We start from the raw sequence: 16226 nt of genomic DNA on the forward strand, positions 1-16226 counted from the left end.
CCGGCCCACCCATGAGACAAGGTGGGACAACTGCCTCAGGTGGCAGGATCCACAGTGGCAGTGGATCCTGATGTAGACCTTTCTTCCCCCTTTGTCCCTGATGTTGATTTCTATTTTCCTCCTTCTTCCCTGGCAGGGAGGGGGATGCCATTTTGTGGTTCACCTCAGGTGCCAAAAAGTCTTGTGCCAGCCTTGCCTATTTGCCCTAATGGATTGGCTGCAGCTGATATTATGATAGGGCTTGTAAGAGCATCATTTAAAGCACACAGAGATACATAAAAAGGACCACTCTGGCAAACTGTGTAAGAGATCTTGTTCACAATTTTGCAGGATCCAGATCAATAACATAAAATCATATATTTGGAATGGCCAGACGTTTACATGTCGGAAAGCAAGCCGTGTCCAGGATCAAGTGCAGGGGTCAGCAAACTTTTTCAGCAGGGGGCTGGTCCACTGTCCCTCATACCTTGTGGGGGGCTGGTCTATATTTTTTTTTGGGGGGGGATAACAAATTCCTATGCCCCACAAATAACCCAGAGATGCATTTTAAATAAAAGCACACACCCTACTCATGTAAAAACACCAGGCAGGCTCCACAAATAACCCAGAGATGCATTTAAAATAAAAGGACGCATTCTACTCATGTAAAAACATGCTGATTCCTGAAACCATCCGGATTGAGAAGGCGATTAAGCCGCATCCGGCCCCTGGGCCTTAGGTTACCTACTACCCTTGATCAAGTGTGTTTCCCAGATAAGATTATGAGGTTGGGTGTGACTCGGTTGCCCACTGAATTATTCTGGCCTAGTTCAGAAGAGGCTCTCTAGACGGCATCCCTTCCAATGCTGAATTCTGGTCAATGCTGCCCAGCTGTGAACATTGTCTAACCTTGCCCTCCTTCGTCAAAACGGGAAAAGAGAAACAAATGATCAAAAGGACAGGGGCATGGACGACTGAGCTCACGGAAGGCTGACCGTATCATCAAAGAATCATAGAAGGGACCACGAGGATCATTTAGTCAACGCCCTGATATTAAGAGCCTCATGCTCTCCCGACTGTGCTATCCCAGAGATGGCTTGTCCGGGAGCGGTAGTAGCCACCGTGTGAAAATTTGGCAGCACCACCACCGTCGTCAACTTTCTGAGTAGAAGAAGTTCTCGGAAGCAGAAGTGGGTTTCCCTCTAAAAGAAGGAACGTCTGGCAGCCGTACTAGGGTGAACTCGTGCACGTGCATGTGAAGGGTGGAGAGGGAGAAAGGCGAGGACGAGAGATCAAAGGAAGCAGACAGAGCCTCGAGGTCGAGGATGATCAGCATCCAGGCAGTAGATCTGAAACTCTCCTTCTGTCTCCTCTTCAGCGCTGTTAGCCACGTCCCGTGCTTTTGCCTCCTGCCTGGAAGTCTCCCCCCGCCCTCTCTGCCTCGGAGTTGCCCCCCCCCCCCGTTGTCACTGGACGGGTGTGCTGCTCGCTGGCCTTTGAGCGCTGCCCTTTAGCTGCTCCGTGAGTTGCCTGGCAATGAGGTGCTTGCGGCTCCGCCCATCAATCGGCATCTCTAGGCGGTTGGGCTTTACTCCCTCTGGGCTCGAGATCACCACGAGGGCTGATGGTGTTCCCATCGCTGGATCCGGACTTCGCTTTTCCCCTCCTTGCATGCCAACATTGCGGCCTGCCTTCTGGTTCCTTGCTATTCCTTCCTCCTTGGCTTCGTTTAAAGGACTCCTCCTTGAGCCTCACGTCAACGCGAGGGTTCAGCATCCGCAGCATATGCCTGGTGGAATGCTGTGATGTGGGAGAGGAGGCTCCTGAACATGCACAGAGCGCGTGTTATTTTCATTCGCTACACACAGAAGGTAGTTAATTAACTCCCAGGTGCATCTGAGAAAAGGCTATTTCGGGTCCGGTTAATCCAGTGGTTCCCAAAATTGGGTCGTCAGCTGGTTTTGGACTACAATTCCCATCATCCCTGACCACTGGTCCTGCTAGATAGGGATGGTGGGAGTTGTAGTCCAAAAGCAGCTGAAGACCCAAGTTTGGGAAACACTGGGTTAATCTACAGTCCTGCAGTTTTCAACACCCGGAGAAGTCACCGGTTCCCTCATCCCACCTCAAAGGGTTTCTAAAGCAAGGGTAGGTTGGTCCGGATCTCTTGGGGACCTGCAGTGGATCGCCAAGGGCTTCGGACTTCCTTTTATTAGCGATATCAACAAAATGGCTTCTCTCACCTACCTAAGGCTGTTGAAAGAAAGCTAGCCAGGGCAGGCGTAGAATTTTGTGCAAAAGAACGGTGATCTCAGTTCAGTTCTGGTACTGAGAGCAATTTCCTGGGCTCGGAATGTGTTCAGAGGCACCCTGTTTTTGAATTCTAAAAGACCTGGCTCTGGTTGGTAAGATCATGGGCTTCTAGTGAAAATCAAAGATCTGACAAGCCGAAGTCTGCCCTCCTCTGAAAGTACAGAACGGATGTGCCCGAGAGAGGCTTGAGACGAGGACGCAGTATGTACTCCGCCATCTCAAACGGAAGTCCTTCCTGTCCCCCGTGTTCTTTCTGCTACATCGGAGTTACTCTCCCTTGAGTTAAGGCAGGTGTAGAGAACCTTCGGCGCTCCATGTGAACTACAGCTCCCATCAGCCTCAGAAAGCAAGGCCTCTAACCAGGGATGAAGGAAGTTCATGAACATATGGAGGACCAAAGGCCTCCCACTTCTGATTTAAGGCAAAGGTAGTCAGCAGAGTGCCGTCCATGCTGTTTTTGGACCACAGTGCTCTAGCCAAGGTGGCCCATGGTCAGGGATGATGCGAGTTGTACTTCAACAGCACTTGGAGGTACAACGTGGGCAATCTCTGACTTAAGGCACACCCCATGACACCAGAACCACCAAAAAAGCATTGTCGGGTGCTAGCAAGCCTAGTTCCAGAGGGAATCTGCTGTATGCTATAATATGGATGGGCTCTCAGCTCCCAAACAGCCTGGGAGTATCACTCATACTTCTGAATGGCACACCACCTGGCTTATCCTGCTGTCACCACGATGATTTGAAAGATGGAAAGGAAATCACCACCAGAGAAGGGAAGAAGGGGACGTCGCTGGTTGCCTCCAGCCAAAGAAATAGCTGCATTGAGTCAGATTTGCATTGTATGGTTAGCCTCCCGCCCCCCGACGTGGATAGCTTTACCACCCAGTGGTCATAGTCAGCCACTCCATATGCTCATCTGAGGAAGCTCGTCCCGATTGCTCTAAAGGGCAAAGAGCAACTTGCATTGCAAATCTTCAACTCTGTCCTTTGCCTAGGAGGGCGGGGCGTGGAGAGGCGAGCTGGGCTATCAAAGCATCAACTCCTCCTTTGCGGCCCTGGAATGACAGCTGCTACCCCACCCCCTTCGGTGCAACACCATTTCCTTACTTTTGAGTTGAGGCACCCAGTGCAAAGTCAGATGACGTCACTGAGCTGGGATTGTCCCTTAATAATAATACTTTAAACAAGAATTTTCACGTAGCGATGTTCTCCCGAAGGAGGAGTGGCGTGCAGTCCTCATCCCCCAGACCCCAGTGACAACATTATTGTTTTTAGAGGGGTGGGTGGGAGGTTTGCATGGACGTTTCTTGCTTTCCCATCCCTTTACCTTGTTGAGAAATATTTGATTCCTCAACTGCACACGTGGAAATGTATGCAAGCCACCAAGGCAAAACAGAACAACTCCCCGCCCCATCTTACGCCTACGACTCCGATTTTCCCCCTTTAATGCTTTTTAAACAGGACAAATCAAACGCTCTTCAATTACCTTTAAGCGAGCGATTAATAATTAGTCTGCCTTAGTATCTCCTAATAGGGCATTTTGCATATTATTGATTGACTCTTCGCTTGCGCTGTATGAAGTGCGGCCAACTATCACTGCGGGAATCATACCTGACAGAGAATCAAAAGTTACAATCCTCTTTACAGAAATATAAAACGATCCTTATCAAGAGGCAATTAACTGGGCTGTTGTTTCTCTCTCTCTCTCTGTCTCTCTTTCTCCATTGGATCGGTTTCCCTCTAAAGCCCAACCCTTGCAGTCCAGTCTACAAGCACATCTACACAACCGAACACACATTTTATCAGTGGAATAATTCATCCAGAATAATAGCTACCTCTGGTTTTGGGGGTTTTCTTTCTTTCTTTTTTTACAGTCAATAACAAGGGCCGGGATCTCCATTCAGAATCTTCATGATACTGAAAAGGCAAAAAATGTTTCCCCCTTTAGTCATTTTAGTCATGTGTGCAATAAAAGGGGGAGGGGGGAGGGCGTTGTGGGGGGGGGGGAGAGAGAAGGAGCTAGCGTGCATTCAGAGGAATCTAAGCTGCACTAAGCAATCTTTCCTGTGCAACTTGCAAGTAGAAAGGTGTAGTCTGAGTCGCCTTTCTGACTGGCCAAGGGATTCTCGTTCTCCAGGACGTGAGTCTCCAGGTGACTACTCTACCTTAAAACTGCCCCCCCCATACGTTTGTGATTAAGGAGAAACTGAATTCCTTGCTGTGTTTAAACACCCAATTGAAGCCCAGAGATTTTCTGCGGGTCAGGTTCCTGGCCGGGTTTCAATTTGGGGTGAGTTGTGGACAGTAGGATGTGGTCTACTCCAGCACATAGCAGAGCTGAAAATTGTTAGCACAAAACTCCCCAACTAGCGGAGTAGAACAGAAAGAACAGAACTTCAGATCATAAGCAAGCGTGAGTGTGTTGGGGGGGGGGTGTAATATGCTAAGCGCGGCCACACACACACACATGCGCGCGCATACATACAGTGCTAAATAAACATTTAGTGTCCTAATGCTAAGCCTCCGGGAATGCTTGTAAAGTTCCCTACCTGCCTCTAAAACGAGCGACCAATTCGTCTGCCATACTTCTTTCTTTCTTTCTTTCTTTCTTTCTTTCTTTCTTTCTTTCTTTCTTTCTTTCTTTCTTTCATTTTTTTATTTTTTGCAATAGCCTTGCCTGGGAGGACTCGAAGGCTGACCTGCAGAGGGCAATCGTTGGACACGGATGATAACAAAGGCAGCTGGGGAGATTAGGCTCAGACACGTGGCTGTGACCCAGGACTGCTGCGTAGGTAGGCAGTGGTGCTTAATTAATGGATATTGAAACAAAAGATGTGTGTGTGTGTGTGTGTGTTTGTCTTTAGGCTACATTTTCCAAGGCTAATCTAATTCATAACCGTTAGGTTTGTTCTAAAGAGATTAACCCAAACTTTCAAGAGACAGGTCCAGTTAACTCTAGAATTATCCTAAACGGTTAATTGTTTACCGGAATATTTAAAGTCGGTCATTTAGATACACCCCCCCTCTTTTTTTTAGTTCTCTGCTAATCAAATAGGGAGGAGTGGGAACTGACAAGAATCTTAATTGCTTCAGCCATTGGCAAGAGAAACGTGTGGGCTTTATATAGGGACGGGACACCCCCCCCCTCCCGTCTCCACTCCCTCCCCCTTCCAAAGCAAGCAGTGAACCACGTCCCGATTCCTGGTAATAAATTTGCTGTTTGCTTCCTATCTGGCTATTGTCTCCGCTTTTAGAGCGGTTCACCTTTCCGTTTCAGCACCAGGTATGTGGACAGCGACACGCTAATTTGCATATCATACTCAACTCCCTTCTGCCGTCCGCTTAAAAAAAACAAACCGCGTTCACACGAAAATAATATTCGCGCTCCGTGTTTGTTTGCTTATTTGTTTTTTAAAAGACTATTTTGGCTAACTTGTTTTTTGAGCTGCTGTAGTGTAACCTGCTCCCACCCCATTAACGGCGTATTCATTAGAATAGAGGAGAGGAAACAGCCGAGTGTGTATTCCTTCCAACTTTTTCTGCATCCTTTATATATTTTAACAACTAGCCCAAACGGACTGGAAGCTGCAAGGAAATTTGGTGGTGGCAGACTGAGTAAATGCTGTTCTAAACACACACACAGAGACACACACACACACACACGGGTCTCCCCCTCCCTCCACTGTCTGAGCCTTAGGAAGAACGGGTGGGAAACCCATATTTAATCAGTCCATGTCCAAATTTCAGTGATCGGAAATGTCTTTCTCAAAAATAATTCCCACTGGGAGGTTGAGTGGGGGGAAAGGTCCCGGGGTTTGCTGGCAAGAAAGCGACTTTGCGTCAATCCTGATGAAATTAGCAGCGCTGAGATTTTAAGAGACATTATCTGGGTGTGCTTTGAGCGCAAGTGAGATGGTATAGATTAAACACACACACACACACACACACACACACACACACACATCATGAAAAGAAGGGCGCCTAACTTCTTCGAAAGGAGCAAGACCCTGTAACAACCATACGTTCGAGACCGTTACAGTCCCTAAAGAATTGATATACATATCTATTCTTACAATGCAACGTGCGGGGCTTGCTAGCTCTGGTTCAAGAGCATGCATAAACACACACACACACACACCACCCTGCTAAACGGTTCTGCTCGACACATGTTTGTTATCAGAGGGAAAGGCTGGGAACACAGAGCCATTTTTCTCAGCAGCTCCCCCCCCCCCTCTTTTAGGACTGCACGTTTACCATCATACCACCCAGCATCGGTCCTTTCCCAATAGGAAGTCATGAATATGAGCTGTATGAAGCCTGCACGTCAGATCTTCCTCAATTAATCCACCATTAGCATGCTTGGGATCTGGTGCTTGATGGCTTAACAGAAGCTTCGGTGGCTGCTGTATGTGCTTGGCCATCCCCAATTAAGCTCTGCTCAAAATGAACTCGGCAAGACCAGCCTTTCCTGAGCTGTCAGTGACTCCCGTTTTTCCTTATTTTAACGTTTGTGTGTAGTGGCAGGCGACAGATGGTGTAGATCAGATCGATTTGATTGCATTAGGCGATTTTTTCTCTCTCTCTCCTCTCTCTCTCTCTCTCCTTCTCCCTCCTCTTCTCTCTCTCTCTCTCTCTCTCCCTCCCTCCTCCCTCCCACCCCCACCATCACTTCTTTTCTGGAAGCTCGCAGCATCTGAAAGGCGATCGTCGGGGACTTGGAGAACACCAGCATCCGTGAGGTGGGAAGGCAGCGGAGCACACAAAGCCAGCCAGAGGCGCCGAGGTCCCTTTCCCAGGGCTTGTTAACACTATAATCCGGCACCAGGAGGGAAGGCGAGAGTGCGGAGCGGGGGGGAGGCAGCTTTCCGCTGCCCAGAGCTTCTTTCCCTAGCTCATCAGATGCCTCCCTGGGTTTTACACACAGTTGGAGTTCGGCTCGAAACCAGGATTTAAAGGGTAAGCGCTTCAATAGAGGTGGATTTCTGGGAGTTGCATGGGGAGGAAGTGGCGAGGAGTGACTCTCTCGGCTCTGGAAAAGGAGGCAGCACTTTAATCAAGATAAATATTTCTCTGATTAACCCCCTGCGTGCGCTTGCACCTTATCCTGCCTGGTCCACAGTTCATATAAGTCATCGCATCCCTGGCTTATATTGGCGGCGTTTCTCTTCTTCTTGGCAATCCCTGAACTGCTCTAAAGCTTTATTCTCAATTGCTGGCAATGGCTTGCTGATCTCTTCCTAGCCCCTCACCCTCCCACCCACCCCAAATCAACACAGAGAAATATTTGACATTTTAAGCGGAGCCTTCCTTGCCTGTTATTCTGATCGGTGGCTTTGGGAGGGCTCAGTCCCTCCAGTTATTACGGTAGGGAGGGAGGAAGATTCTAATCAACATGGCTTTCCATGAACAAAGGTAGTTAATGCTGATGCTGAGCGTCGCTCCGGGCTCCAGAAGCTGCAAAAGGTATCGAAGGAGCAACAAAGCGCCAGAGATGGCACTGGGGTTTGTGGTGTGGCATGGCGTGTTTGTGTATGTCTGTGTGTGTGAGAGAGAGAGCGTTGAGGGGTGGGGTGGCGATGGAGCCGACAGTTTAAGGAGGTTTGAATAGAATATGCGCCCAGAGGCAAGCGATCTGGTAGGAAATGGTGTTCTCGTTAAGTCCCCGTGCCCTGCCTGAAGGAGGGACCGCTGTTTGTTGGCTTAGGGCTCATCAGAGCTCTCCTCGCTGGTGCAGCGGGGAGGGATTCCCCAAGGACGGAGCTGTCCACTAGCCCCGGTGCTGAACTGCCTTCGACCATTTTGGTAGGTGCTATCCAGCAAGGAGGGCCGTGCACAGTAATCACTGCATTGAAGCGGTCAACGGGCGCGACTGATGGAGCAAGTTTGGAAATGGGCGCTTGATACTCCGGGGTGGGGGTGGTGAGTTGGGGCTGATTTCTCAGCCCGGGGAGGGAAATCGCCAAAGTGCATTTTGTTATGCGGGCTTCTGTGTTTGGGGGTAATAATAGTAATTCTACTATTGGAAAAGTTTGGCTATCAACCCTCAGCCTTTCCCCTACCACGAGTTTTTGGCACGAGGGGATTCTCGGACACGTTGTTTTCGGAATTAAGGCGAGAGAGATGAGGTGCCTCAAACTGGTGGCGTGTTGACTTTCGTCAAGCGGCTTTTCTGGCTGAGAGTTCAGTAGGAGGACAGACTGCCCCCATCTCTTTTCCTCCCCTGCCCGAGCTCTCTGTAGTGTGTCAATCTTCAATTGTGCACAGCGGAGGGAAAGGAATCTCTGTGTGTGCTGCTGCTGGTGTTTCTTTTATAGCTGTTATTCTCGTAGTGCAGCCTCAGCCTTCTGCCTTCAGGAGGGTGAGAAACGTAGCTGAAAACTGAAGAGAATGCGTGGAAGTTGCATGTGTCATTATTTTTTAATGATTTAAATTATTATCTGTATCATGTAAGTAGTTTGGGATGTTGTTGGTGTTGGTGGGTGTCTATATGCATATTTTTTTAAAAAAGAAAGAAGCAGTTATTCTTTCTAGGTCTTTGTAATGATCTGGTATTAAAGCACGAGCTGGTCCTGAAGGAGGAAATCTGGCAAGAATAAACGCAAACATCTTGTGTGAATGTCACTTGCAATCTGATATACAAGCTGGTCAGTTACAGAGCTCTCTAGCTAGACAGATGCCTTACAATGAGTCTTGGTGCGAGGAAGAGTGCAGCACCCACCCACACCCAGTCTTCTAGCGGCGCTTCTTTGTATTTTGCAGCCAAGGCGGAACAAAACCATCCCAAACTTACTGTGCGCTGGGATTTTTTTAAAAAATATTTTTATTTTATTCTGTTTGCTCCTTTAGAGGAAACCGAATCCTAAACCCTTATCCTCAGGGGCAACCGCTGCAGGTTCGACAGACAAAGACCTCCTTTACCGCCCCCACTCTGGCTCTTGATTGTAGAGTGTTCATTCACACGTTGTGTCTGACTATACCAGCATTGCAGGATGAGCAAACTTTTTTTGTAAAAAAGAAATGTGAATGGATCCGTACAAATGTACGTAGGGACGGAGTGAGAAGGGGAGAGACAGGGGAACTCGGTTAAGCGCTTTCACTTTGGAGACATGCTGGCCAGACCGTAAGGCGTAGAGAGTATCCCTAGGATGTGCTATCACGCGTTTATCAGGCGATCTCAAAAACGCTGCTTTAAGAAAACGTCAAGCCCTCGCCACTGAGACGCAGCTCTTTAGGGGCACGCGGGAAAGAAAAATGGATGGTTTCTATTTTATCTTATATTACTGCGCTCGGAAGGGACTTTTAGCCTTAGGTTATACAGCATGCGAGAGGCCTGGAGCGGAGAGGCACTTGCTTCTCTCCGACAGCTCCGGGGGCGCCTTCTAGCAGCTGACAACGGCGGAGAGAGTATGTTTTTTGTTTATTTTCCCCCGCGAGCCGGGACCTCTCCAAGCGCCTAGCTGAAATTCTCCCGGGCGTGCGCGGTTTTCTTGATCAGATTTCCACCCATGCGCTCTTTCTCACCTTGCTAGTCTAAGCAAACAGCTCGGTAAGACTTGTGTGCTTAACTGTGCGTCTCTTCTCCAGAAATCGCGTCGGCTGCCATGAAGAGCCGTTCAGCGCAACCCCAGGGAGAACTCGAGAGAGGGGAAAGGATGGCAGACAAGCCCAGAAGAAGAAGCTGGAAGCTGGCCAGGTAACGCTGGGCGGACGGAGCAATGAATGCATGCAGGGATGCATGGATGGATGGATGGATGGATGGATAGACGGAGCAGTGAATGCGTATAACGGTGCCTTGGAGAGGTGCATGCGGCCGGCTTCCTGGGTGCACAGTCTTTGCATGCAGCTGATGCGTCTGTAACGCGCGCCTACGTCTTTTATGCGGATAGACGGTCTGTGGGGTTTGATATGAACATGTGTGTGTGTGTTGTGTGACACGCAAGCAGGCTGGATTGTCAGCTCGGTTATTTATGTTTGCTGACGGGGTATCCAAGCACGTCTGGGGCATTCGTGGACGGGGGCTGTGCAGCGCCCAGATGGACCCGGATCAGCTCCGTCCACGCGTCGCGTGGGAATAGGGCTGCCTCCTCGCAGGGGTCACGCATCTGAACGTGGCGTGGCAAGGCTCGTGTCTTGATGTGGCCGCATGCTTGCGGGGTGCATGCGTGTGTGTGCCTGTGGCCCTCGCCTGCCTGCCTGCCTGCGCCTTTGGACCTGGGCATCTGCCCTGCTGCCAATTGCTCTCGGGAGTTGCCCTCGCTCCAGTCCTTCATGGCTGCCTCTTCTCCTTTGCCTTGCCAGGGCCCCGGAGTCCAGCAGCCCTGCGTGGATTTGGGACCATCGCTCGCTGGGCGACTCTCTCTTGGATTCTCCTCCTGCTCCTCCTCCCGTTCCTCTGGGCCACCGGACGTACAGTTGTGGATTTATTGTCGCGGTGCGTGCAGCTCCAGCCTCCGCTTCGCCTCCTCCTCCATCACCACCGGCGCCAGCACCACCACCGGCTTTCTGACTCTCTTCGGTGACGGGTATTCTTGGGTGGATAATACGGATTACGTTGTTATTGCTTAAGAATACGCGTAGTCGAGGAGAGTACTCGCGGCAGGCGGGTGGGCAGCGACCACCCACCCCGGTTGGCTCCTTAAACGGCTCTAGTTGCCAAGGTAGCGCATCATTTTTTAAACATATATATTTAAATAATAATCATTATTTCATTTTGCTCTCGTACTTCCCTTTTCTTGTACCTCGCAATCTCCGGCTGCACCAGACCTCTCCACCCCTTCAACCGGGGCGGGGTTGCCTCACTGCAGCTTCCCACTCGGATACTGCGGAGATGGGAGGCAGGGAGGGAGGGGGGCGTCTGTGGAGTCCTGGCGTCTGTGCTCGGGCTCCGGACGTCCTCTTTCTTAATGCGGATTATTGACTCCCCCACTTTGTTACTTCTGATCCACTCCCAACCGGAGTGGAATTGGTCCGCCCGGGTGCCAGACGCGCAAGCGGGGATTCTGATCCGCCTTAAGCCATTGGGAGGGTGGAGCCGGGGCACGTATGGATGGAAGGAAGGGGTGGTGAGGTTGGGGTTGGTAGAGTGGCGGCGGTGGTTTGTCAGGATGGAAAGAAGTGGCTTTGTGTGTTTGCCCAAAGGTGGAGTCGGGAGTAAATCTCAAGGAGGACTAGCGGATTGGGTGTTCAAATGCAATTTGTACATTGGTATCCAGCTTTGCTTCCCGCTTGTGCCTGGCCCGGTTCTATTGCGTTTTTGGACCAGGGCTGCGTGCTCGGTGGGAACAAAACAAAACTTGAGGGAGCAGCGACAGGTTTAATTCGGTTTAGCCCTGGACGCTTGGTTTCTCGCTCCAGGGAGGTGGGGTAGGAGTGTCACCCGTTCCTTCTCTCTTGTCTCTTGCGATGCGGTCCTAAACACGTTGACTCGGATGTCAACCCCATTGGCTTTAACGCGTGTTTACTAAGAAGCAAGTCCGACCTTATTTAGCAGGCCGACTGGCAGCCAACTGTGCACAGAGGGACAGCCTTAGTCTCTAGCGATCCTAATGCATGGGATTACAGCTCGATCTTTGAACTGTTTTCTTGGAAGTCTGGCCGAGATCCTAGACTCGAAAGAGCCCTTTAAAACCGGCATATGATCCGGTTGCGCATCTCACTGAGTTCTGTATGTGTATAAAACTGCAGCCTTAGAGAGTTGCTTCAATCCTCGCTACTAGCTACCTTGGTCAGCTCCACGGAACAGGGATGAAGAAGACCCAAGCTTTCCACCATAGGGATTATATATATAGTGTCATTTTTATACACTTCACGCGCACACAATCCGGAGTTTCCGTTTCTTTAGGATAGTAGGGTGCGCAACATTGCGGCATTTTGATCAAGAAGTCCTCCCGCAGTGCCTCTGTGTAGACAGGCCGGGGCAGAGATTCTTTTGGACTTCCCACGCCGTGGTTCTGTAGGAAGGCTTCGGTGACCCTAATGAGTGCCGGACTGATGCAATAGGGAGCCGCTTCCCGCAGGCCTTAAGGCGGGGTGTATATCTCTCTATATATAATAATTACAATTATTATTATTACTTTGCACCCAAGGCCGAGGCAGTAGGGATAAATTTTCCCAAAGTAGGGCATGTGGCCTCCCCTATTGTAAAAGAGGAGGATCTGGGTCCATCGCTTTCCTGCAGGAAAAAAAGGAAGCAGAGTCTGGGACGAGCTACCACACCCTGAGTTAGCATTTTACCACCCACCCACCCTCCACTAGCGACTACCATTTTAAGTCACAGCTCTGGACTCGCTTCTCTTGTTACGCGGGAGAGGAACGTGATTATCTAACCAGAGAGAGATACAGACTCGAAGAAAGAGCGCCTGCTCTCCTTTCAGTTCTATGGTCAAAATACAATCCAGTCCCTAGTGATGTCCGTTTGGTCTCCCTCTCTTTTGACGTAACTTATCTTGTGGGGATGACGATTCCCCCATAAATAATTCGGGGGAGTCCAATTTGGGAGAGGGAGTAATTAGTCCAGAGCAATAGGAATATGCCCTGGTGTGGTTGAGAAAGTGGGGGTTGTTTATTTGTTCCAGGTCCCTTTGTCCGCAATTCTTCGCCCCAGCAGCTATTAAATTTAACTCGTGGTTTGGCAATAGAAAACATACTACGTAATTATGGTGGTTGTGTCAGTGTGGAGAGGCTTAAGTGGCACATTCACCTCTGGGTTCAATCCTGTGCCTTGCTTGCTTCCCACATCTGATCCATAATTTGCTGGTTGTTCTTCTCTCATTGTGGGACAACCAACTGGATTAGAGCAACGCTGTCGAAGGGACTCCTCACCTAAGTTCTTTACGAGCCACACTAGAGCTCCTGCTGCGCTCTTCCTTTCCTCCCCGGTTCCAAGTAGCCCGTCTCTCTCTACCGCCTGGGTAAATTGCCCTTCTTTCGCAGTCAGTTGTTACTACTGCCCGAAGGCTGCCTTGTCCAAAGCAAACCCCATTGGTGGTGGGGGAGGGGGATATGTAATAAAACCAGGCGGCAGCAAGAACGCCCCTCCTCCTCCTCCTCCTCTGACCCTTGGGATTCAACGGACGACTGACCCCATTCTAGAAGACTAGCCTAGCCGGGTTTGGCTTTTGCAGCCCAAATACACCAGAGTCTGAGAGCATCCTGAACACTCATTCGGCTGCAATCCTAACCCGGCTTGCCCGGGAGTAAACCCCACTGAATTAAACCGGACTTTGAGTAGCTGTGGTTTTAGGATTACAGCCCGGGACGTTAATGGTGGCCCGTCGTTAAATACGTGGTGCCTTAGATGTGTGTTTGTGTGTGAGCAAAGAGGGAGGACGGGAATGGGCTAAAAGGTCGATCAGTGAGAAACGACCAGGATAAACTTCACAAAAGGATGTCTCTGTCCAAACGTTTTAGTTACTACTGCTAGTATGGGCCTCCTTTCTAATCGTTTCTTGAAGCGAAAGCTGCTAGGATACCTTCTGCATTTTTTTTTAAAAAAAATCTGTTATATAATTGCTTAATTCACTCCTCTCCTCTTTATTTGTCCACCTGATCCTTGCGGGGCCATGGGAGGGGAGCCGCTGTTTATTTTAGGCACCCCCTCCGCTTGGAGAAATGATTGGTGGATTTTTGAACTCTCTGATCTGTGTGTGGCGGAGGCTAAGCCAAGGCCCTTCTCCTAAGTCGTCGATTCCTCTGGTCAGTGGTCCTTATGAGTGGGTTGTGGGGAGATAGTGATGGTTCCATAAGTGTGTAGACGGCGCCTTTAAGGGTCAGTATTAGCAAAGCAAAACAAATCCCTGCCCCGAAGAACACACATTTCTTTTGTCAGGAGTCAGGAAGGAAAGACCCGGGATTTGAAATCGTGAGTGACGGGGAAGAATTGCTTCCATCTTAACAGCATTCTTCTTCCCCATTCCTGGCCACACCCAAGTTTCCTTTCGGCTGTGCCGCATTAGAACAGCAAAAGGAGCAGGAAATTTCTGGATAGGGGTGCGCAAAAGAAAAAAAAAAAGCACCAGCATTGCTTTCGACAGCATGGTTTGTTTTTTACAGTGCGGGGGCGAAAATAAAGAGGTTGGTAGGATTTAGGAGAACTTTGTTCTTCTCTAATTAAAAAAAAATTCACAAAAACCTATTAAAAATCCTGCCCACATGACGAAAGGGGTCAAAGGCGTAACGGAGTTAATCCAAGAAATGGTTAGGTGAAATTCAAGGCGCGTACAAAAGTGAGAGTACTCGAAATTTCCAGTTTCCCTGCCGAATGTTGGAGCTGCCGAACATTCCAGCAACAAGGGTGGAGTTGGAGAGGGGAGCGTGGGAGGGGCAAGGCCTCCAATGGGGACTGGCGCTTTCTCTTTCCAGTGGCGCCCTATTTGGCGAGAGTCACTCCTATCGCTTAGAGACGCCTTCTTCGATAGGGCGGCTCTTCCCAAATCGTGTGTGTGCGCTCGTGTGTTCCCCTTTCCTCTTCTTCCCTATATTGATCTTACATCTTGATTGATTGAACGACATCCTGCTTATTAACCCCCAGGTCCACGCAGTGGCAACGTATTCAGAAAGCGCAATTGAAATGTCTGCTAGGCGGTTCACACCAAGCAATGGGCGTAAAAGCAGCAGCAACAAACTTGAGTGTCACACCGAAAAAACCTGACGATTGCGTTTTGGTGGCTTACAATTCAAAAGCCTGCACAAAAACACACACAGAGAGATTTTTATTTTTTAAAAAAGAAGTAAAAGCATGGTCGTCTTGTGGAACACAGTAAATTTGGCAGCCTTGGAGCAACAATTCGTTATTTTCCATTTGTCAGTCCAGAAGCCCAGAGTTATCCTTTATTAGGGTGGCAGGTGAGGAGCAAGGAAGGATGATACAGTTTCCAAATTCAGATGGGGGAAAGCTTTCAACTGTTCACGCTGGGCAGCTATGTAGGGTACATATTAAAAAGCAATGTAGTGACTCTGGAAAAAGAAGGTGTTGGGTGTGTCTTTCTCCTATTTTTTCCTATCCCCAAAGATTTCCGGTCATAATTAAGTCATGGCCATTAGTATAGATGGCTTCTTAAGAGGATTAGACAAATTCATGGATATGGCTGTTAGTCATCATAGCTAAGGGCCACTTCACAATGATGTTATTCCTGCATGGAGATAATTGTGCAGAGGAAAGCGGGCAGAGATAAACAAGATCATGTTTGCAAAGTGCAGGGCCAGTGTTTATCGCAAGAGTTCATTTTATCATAAGAGCAGATTATGGAGGGATATCTCGGGGAAGATGTGTGTAAAGTCCCACTGAGAATGGAACCTCCAGAGCCAAAAGCAGTCTACCTCTGGCTAACTGATGAGGCACAGTGGAGCAAACAAGAGGAGAACGCTATTGCCATCATCACCAGTTTGTGAGCCTTCCAGCGGCTTGCTGCTGTCAAAGACAGAATGCTGGACTAGATGGGCCTTTGGTAGTTTATTTGGGAATTGTTTATTTAAAATATATATACCTCACTTCAGTTGCAGAGAATCATGAGGTGACTAACAGACAGACAGACAAACAAACAAAAGAACACCAACAAATTAGATTATTATTATTGCTGCTGCTGTTGTTACTACTGCCGGTGGCATTATTTATATATTACAACTGTTATATCAAGGTCCCTGCTCTCAAGATGCTTCCAATCTAAATCCTGACAGTGGTGGAGACATTAATGAGAAAGGAAGGAGAAGAGAGGCAGAGACAAAAAAAACAAGCAAAACACGAGGAAGGGAGAAATCTGAGCAGAAGCACTTAGACCTGCACTTAGGCTTGGCTACAGCTGGAAAGCACTGAACTCATTCAGCGTTGTGATAAACCGACATACAGAGTAATGTATATAAAATACAGTCGGAGATTCTGCTTTGTTAGACTGTTGCCGTAAGCACTTAGTTATCTCAGTCTGAAAGCCAGATGTG

General features: G+C 49.0%; 1 protein-coding gene and 1 long non-coding RNA gene across 9 annotated transcripts in view; one reads left to right on the forward strand and one right to left on the reverse strand.

Moving 5' to 3' along the window:
- The window catches only part of LOC310679644, a 51306-nt gene extending 46436 nt beyond the window's left edge, over positions 1-4870 (reverse strand). The window contains exon 1 of the long non-coding RNA XR_014512435.1: positions 4844-4870. This is a non-coding gene — a long non-coding RNA (uncharacterized lncRNA). The remainder of the gene's footprint in view (positions 1-4843) is intronic.
- Positions 4871-4986: 116 nt separating this feature from the next.
- The window catches only part of LOC310679595 (uncharacterized protein), an 81679-nt gene continuing 70439 nt past the window's right edge, over positions 4987-16226 (forward strand). For 2 of the 8 annotated variants that reach the window (XM_083445132.1, XM_083445133.1), the window contains exons 1-3: positions 7633-7757; positions 9879-9987; positions 10593-10725. In XM_083445132.1, coding sequence (XP_083301258.1) covers positions 7714-7757; positions 9879-9987; positions 10593-10725 — 286 coding nt within the window. In that variant the 5' untranslated portion in view covers positions 7633-7713. Of the gene's footprint in view, positions 5087-6564; positions 7251-7632; positions 7758-7877; positions 8097-8982; positions 9187-9878; positions 9988-10592; positions 10952-16226 lie in introns of those variants that run through there. The other 6 variants (XR_014512363.1, XR_014512364.1, XR_014512365.1 and 3 more) reach the window with 6 other exon arrangements.

This window comes from Podarcis tiliguerta (genome assembly GCF_965153285.1).
Source record: "Podarcis tiliguerta genome assembly, chromosome: 6".
Taxonomy (NCBI): Eukaryota; Metazoa; Chordata; class Lepidosauria; order Squamata; family Lacertidae; genus Podarcis; species Podarcis tiliguerta.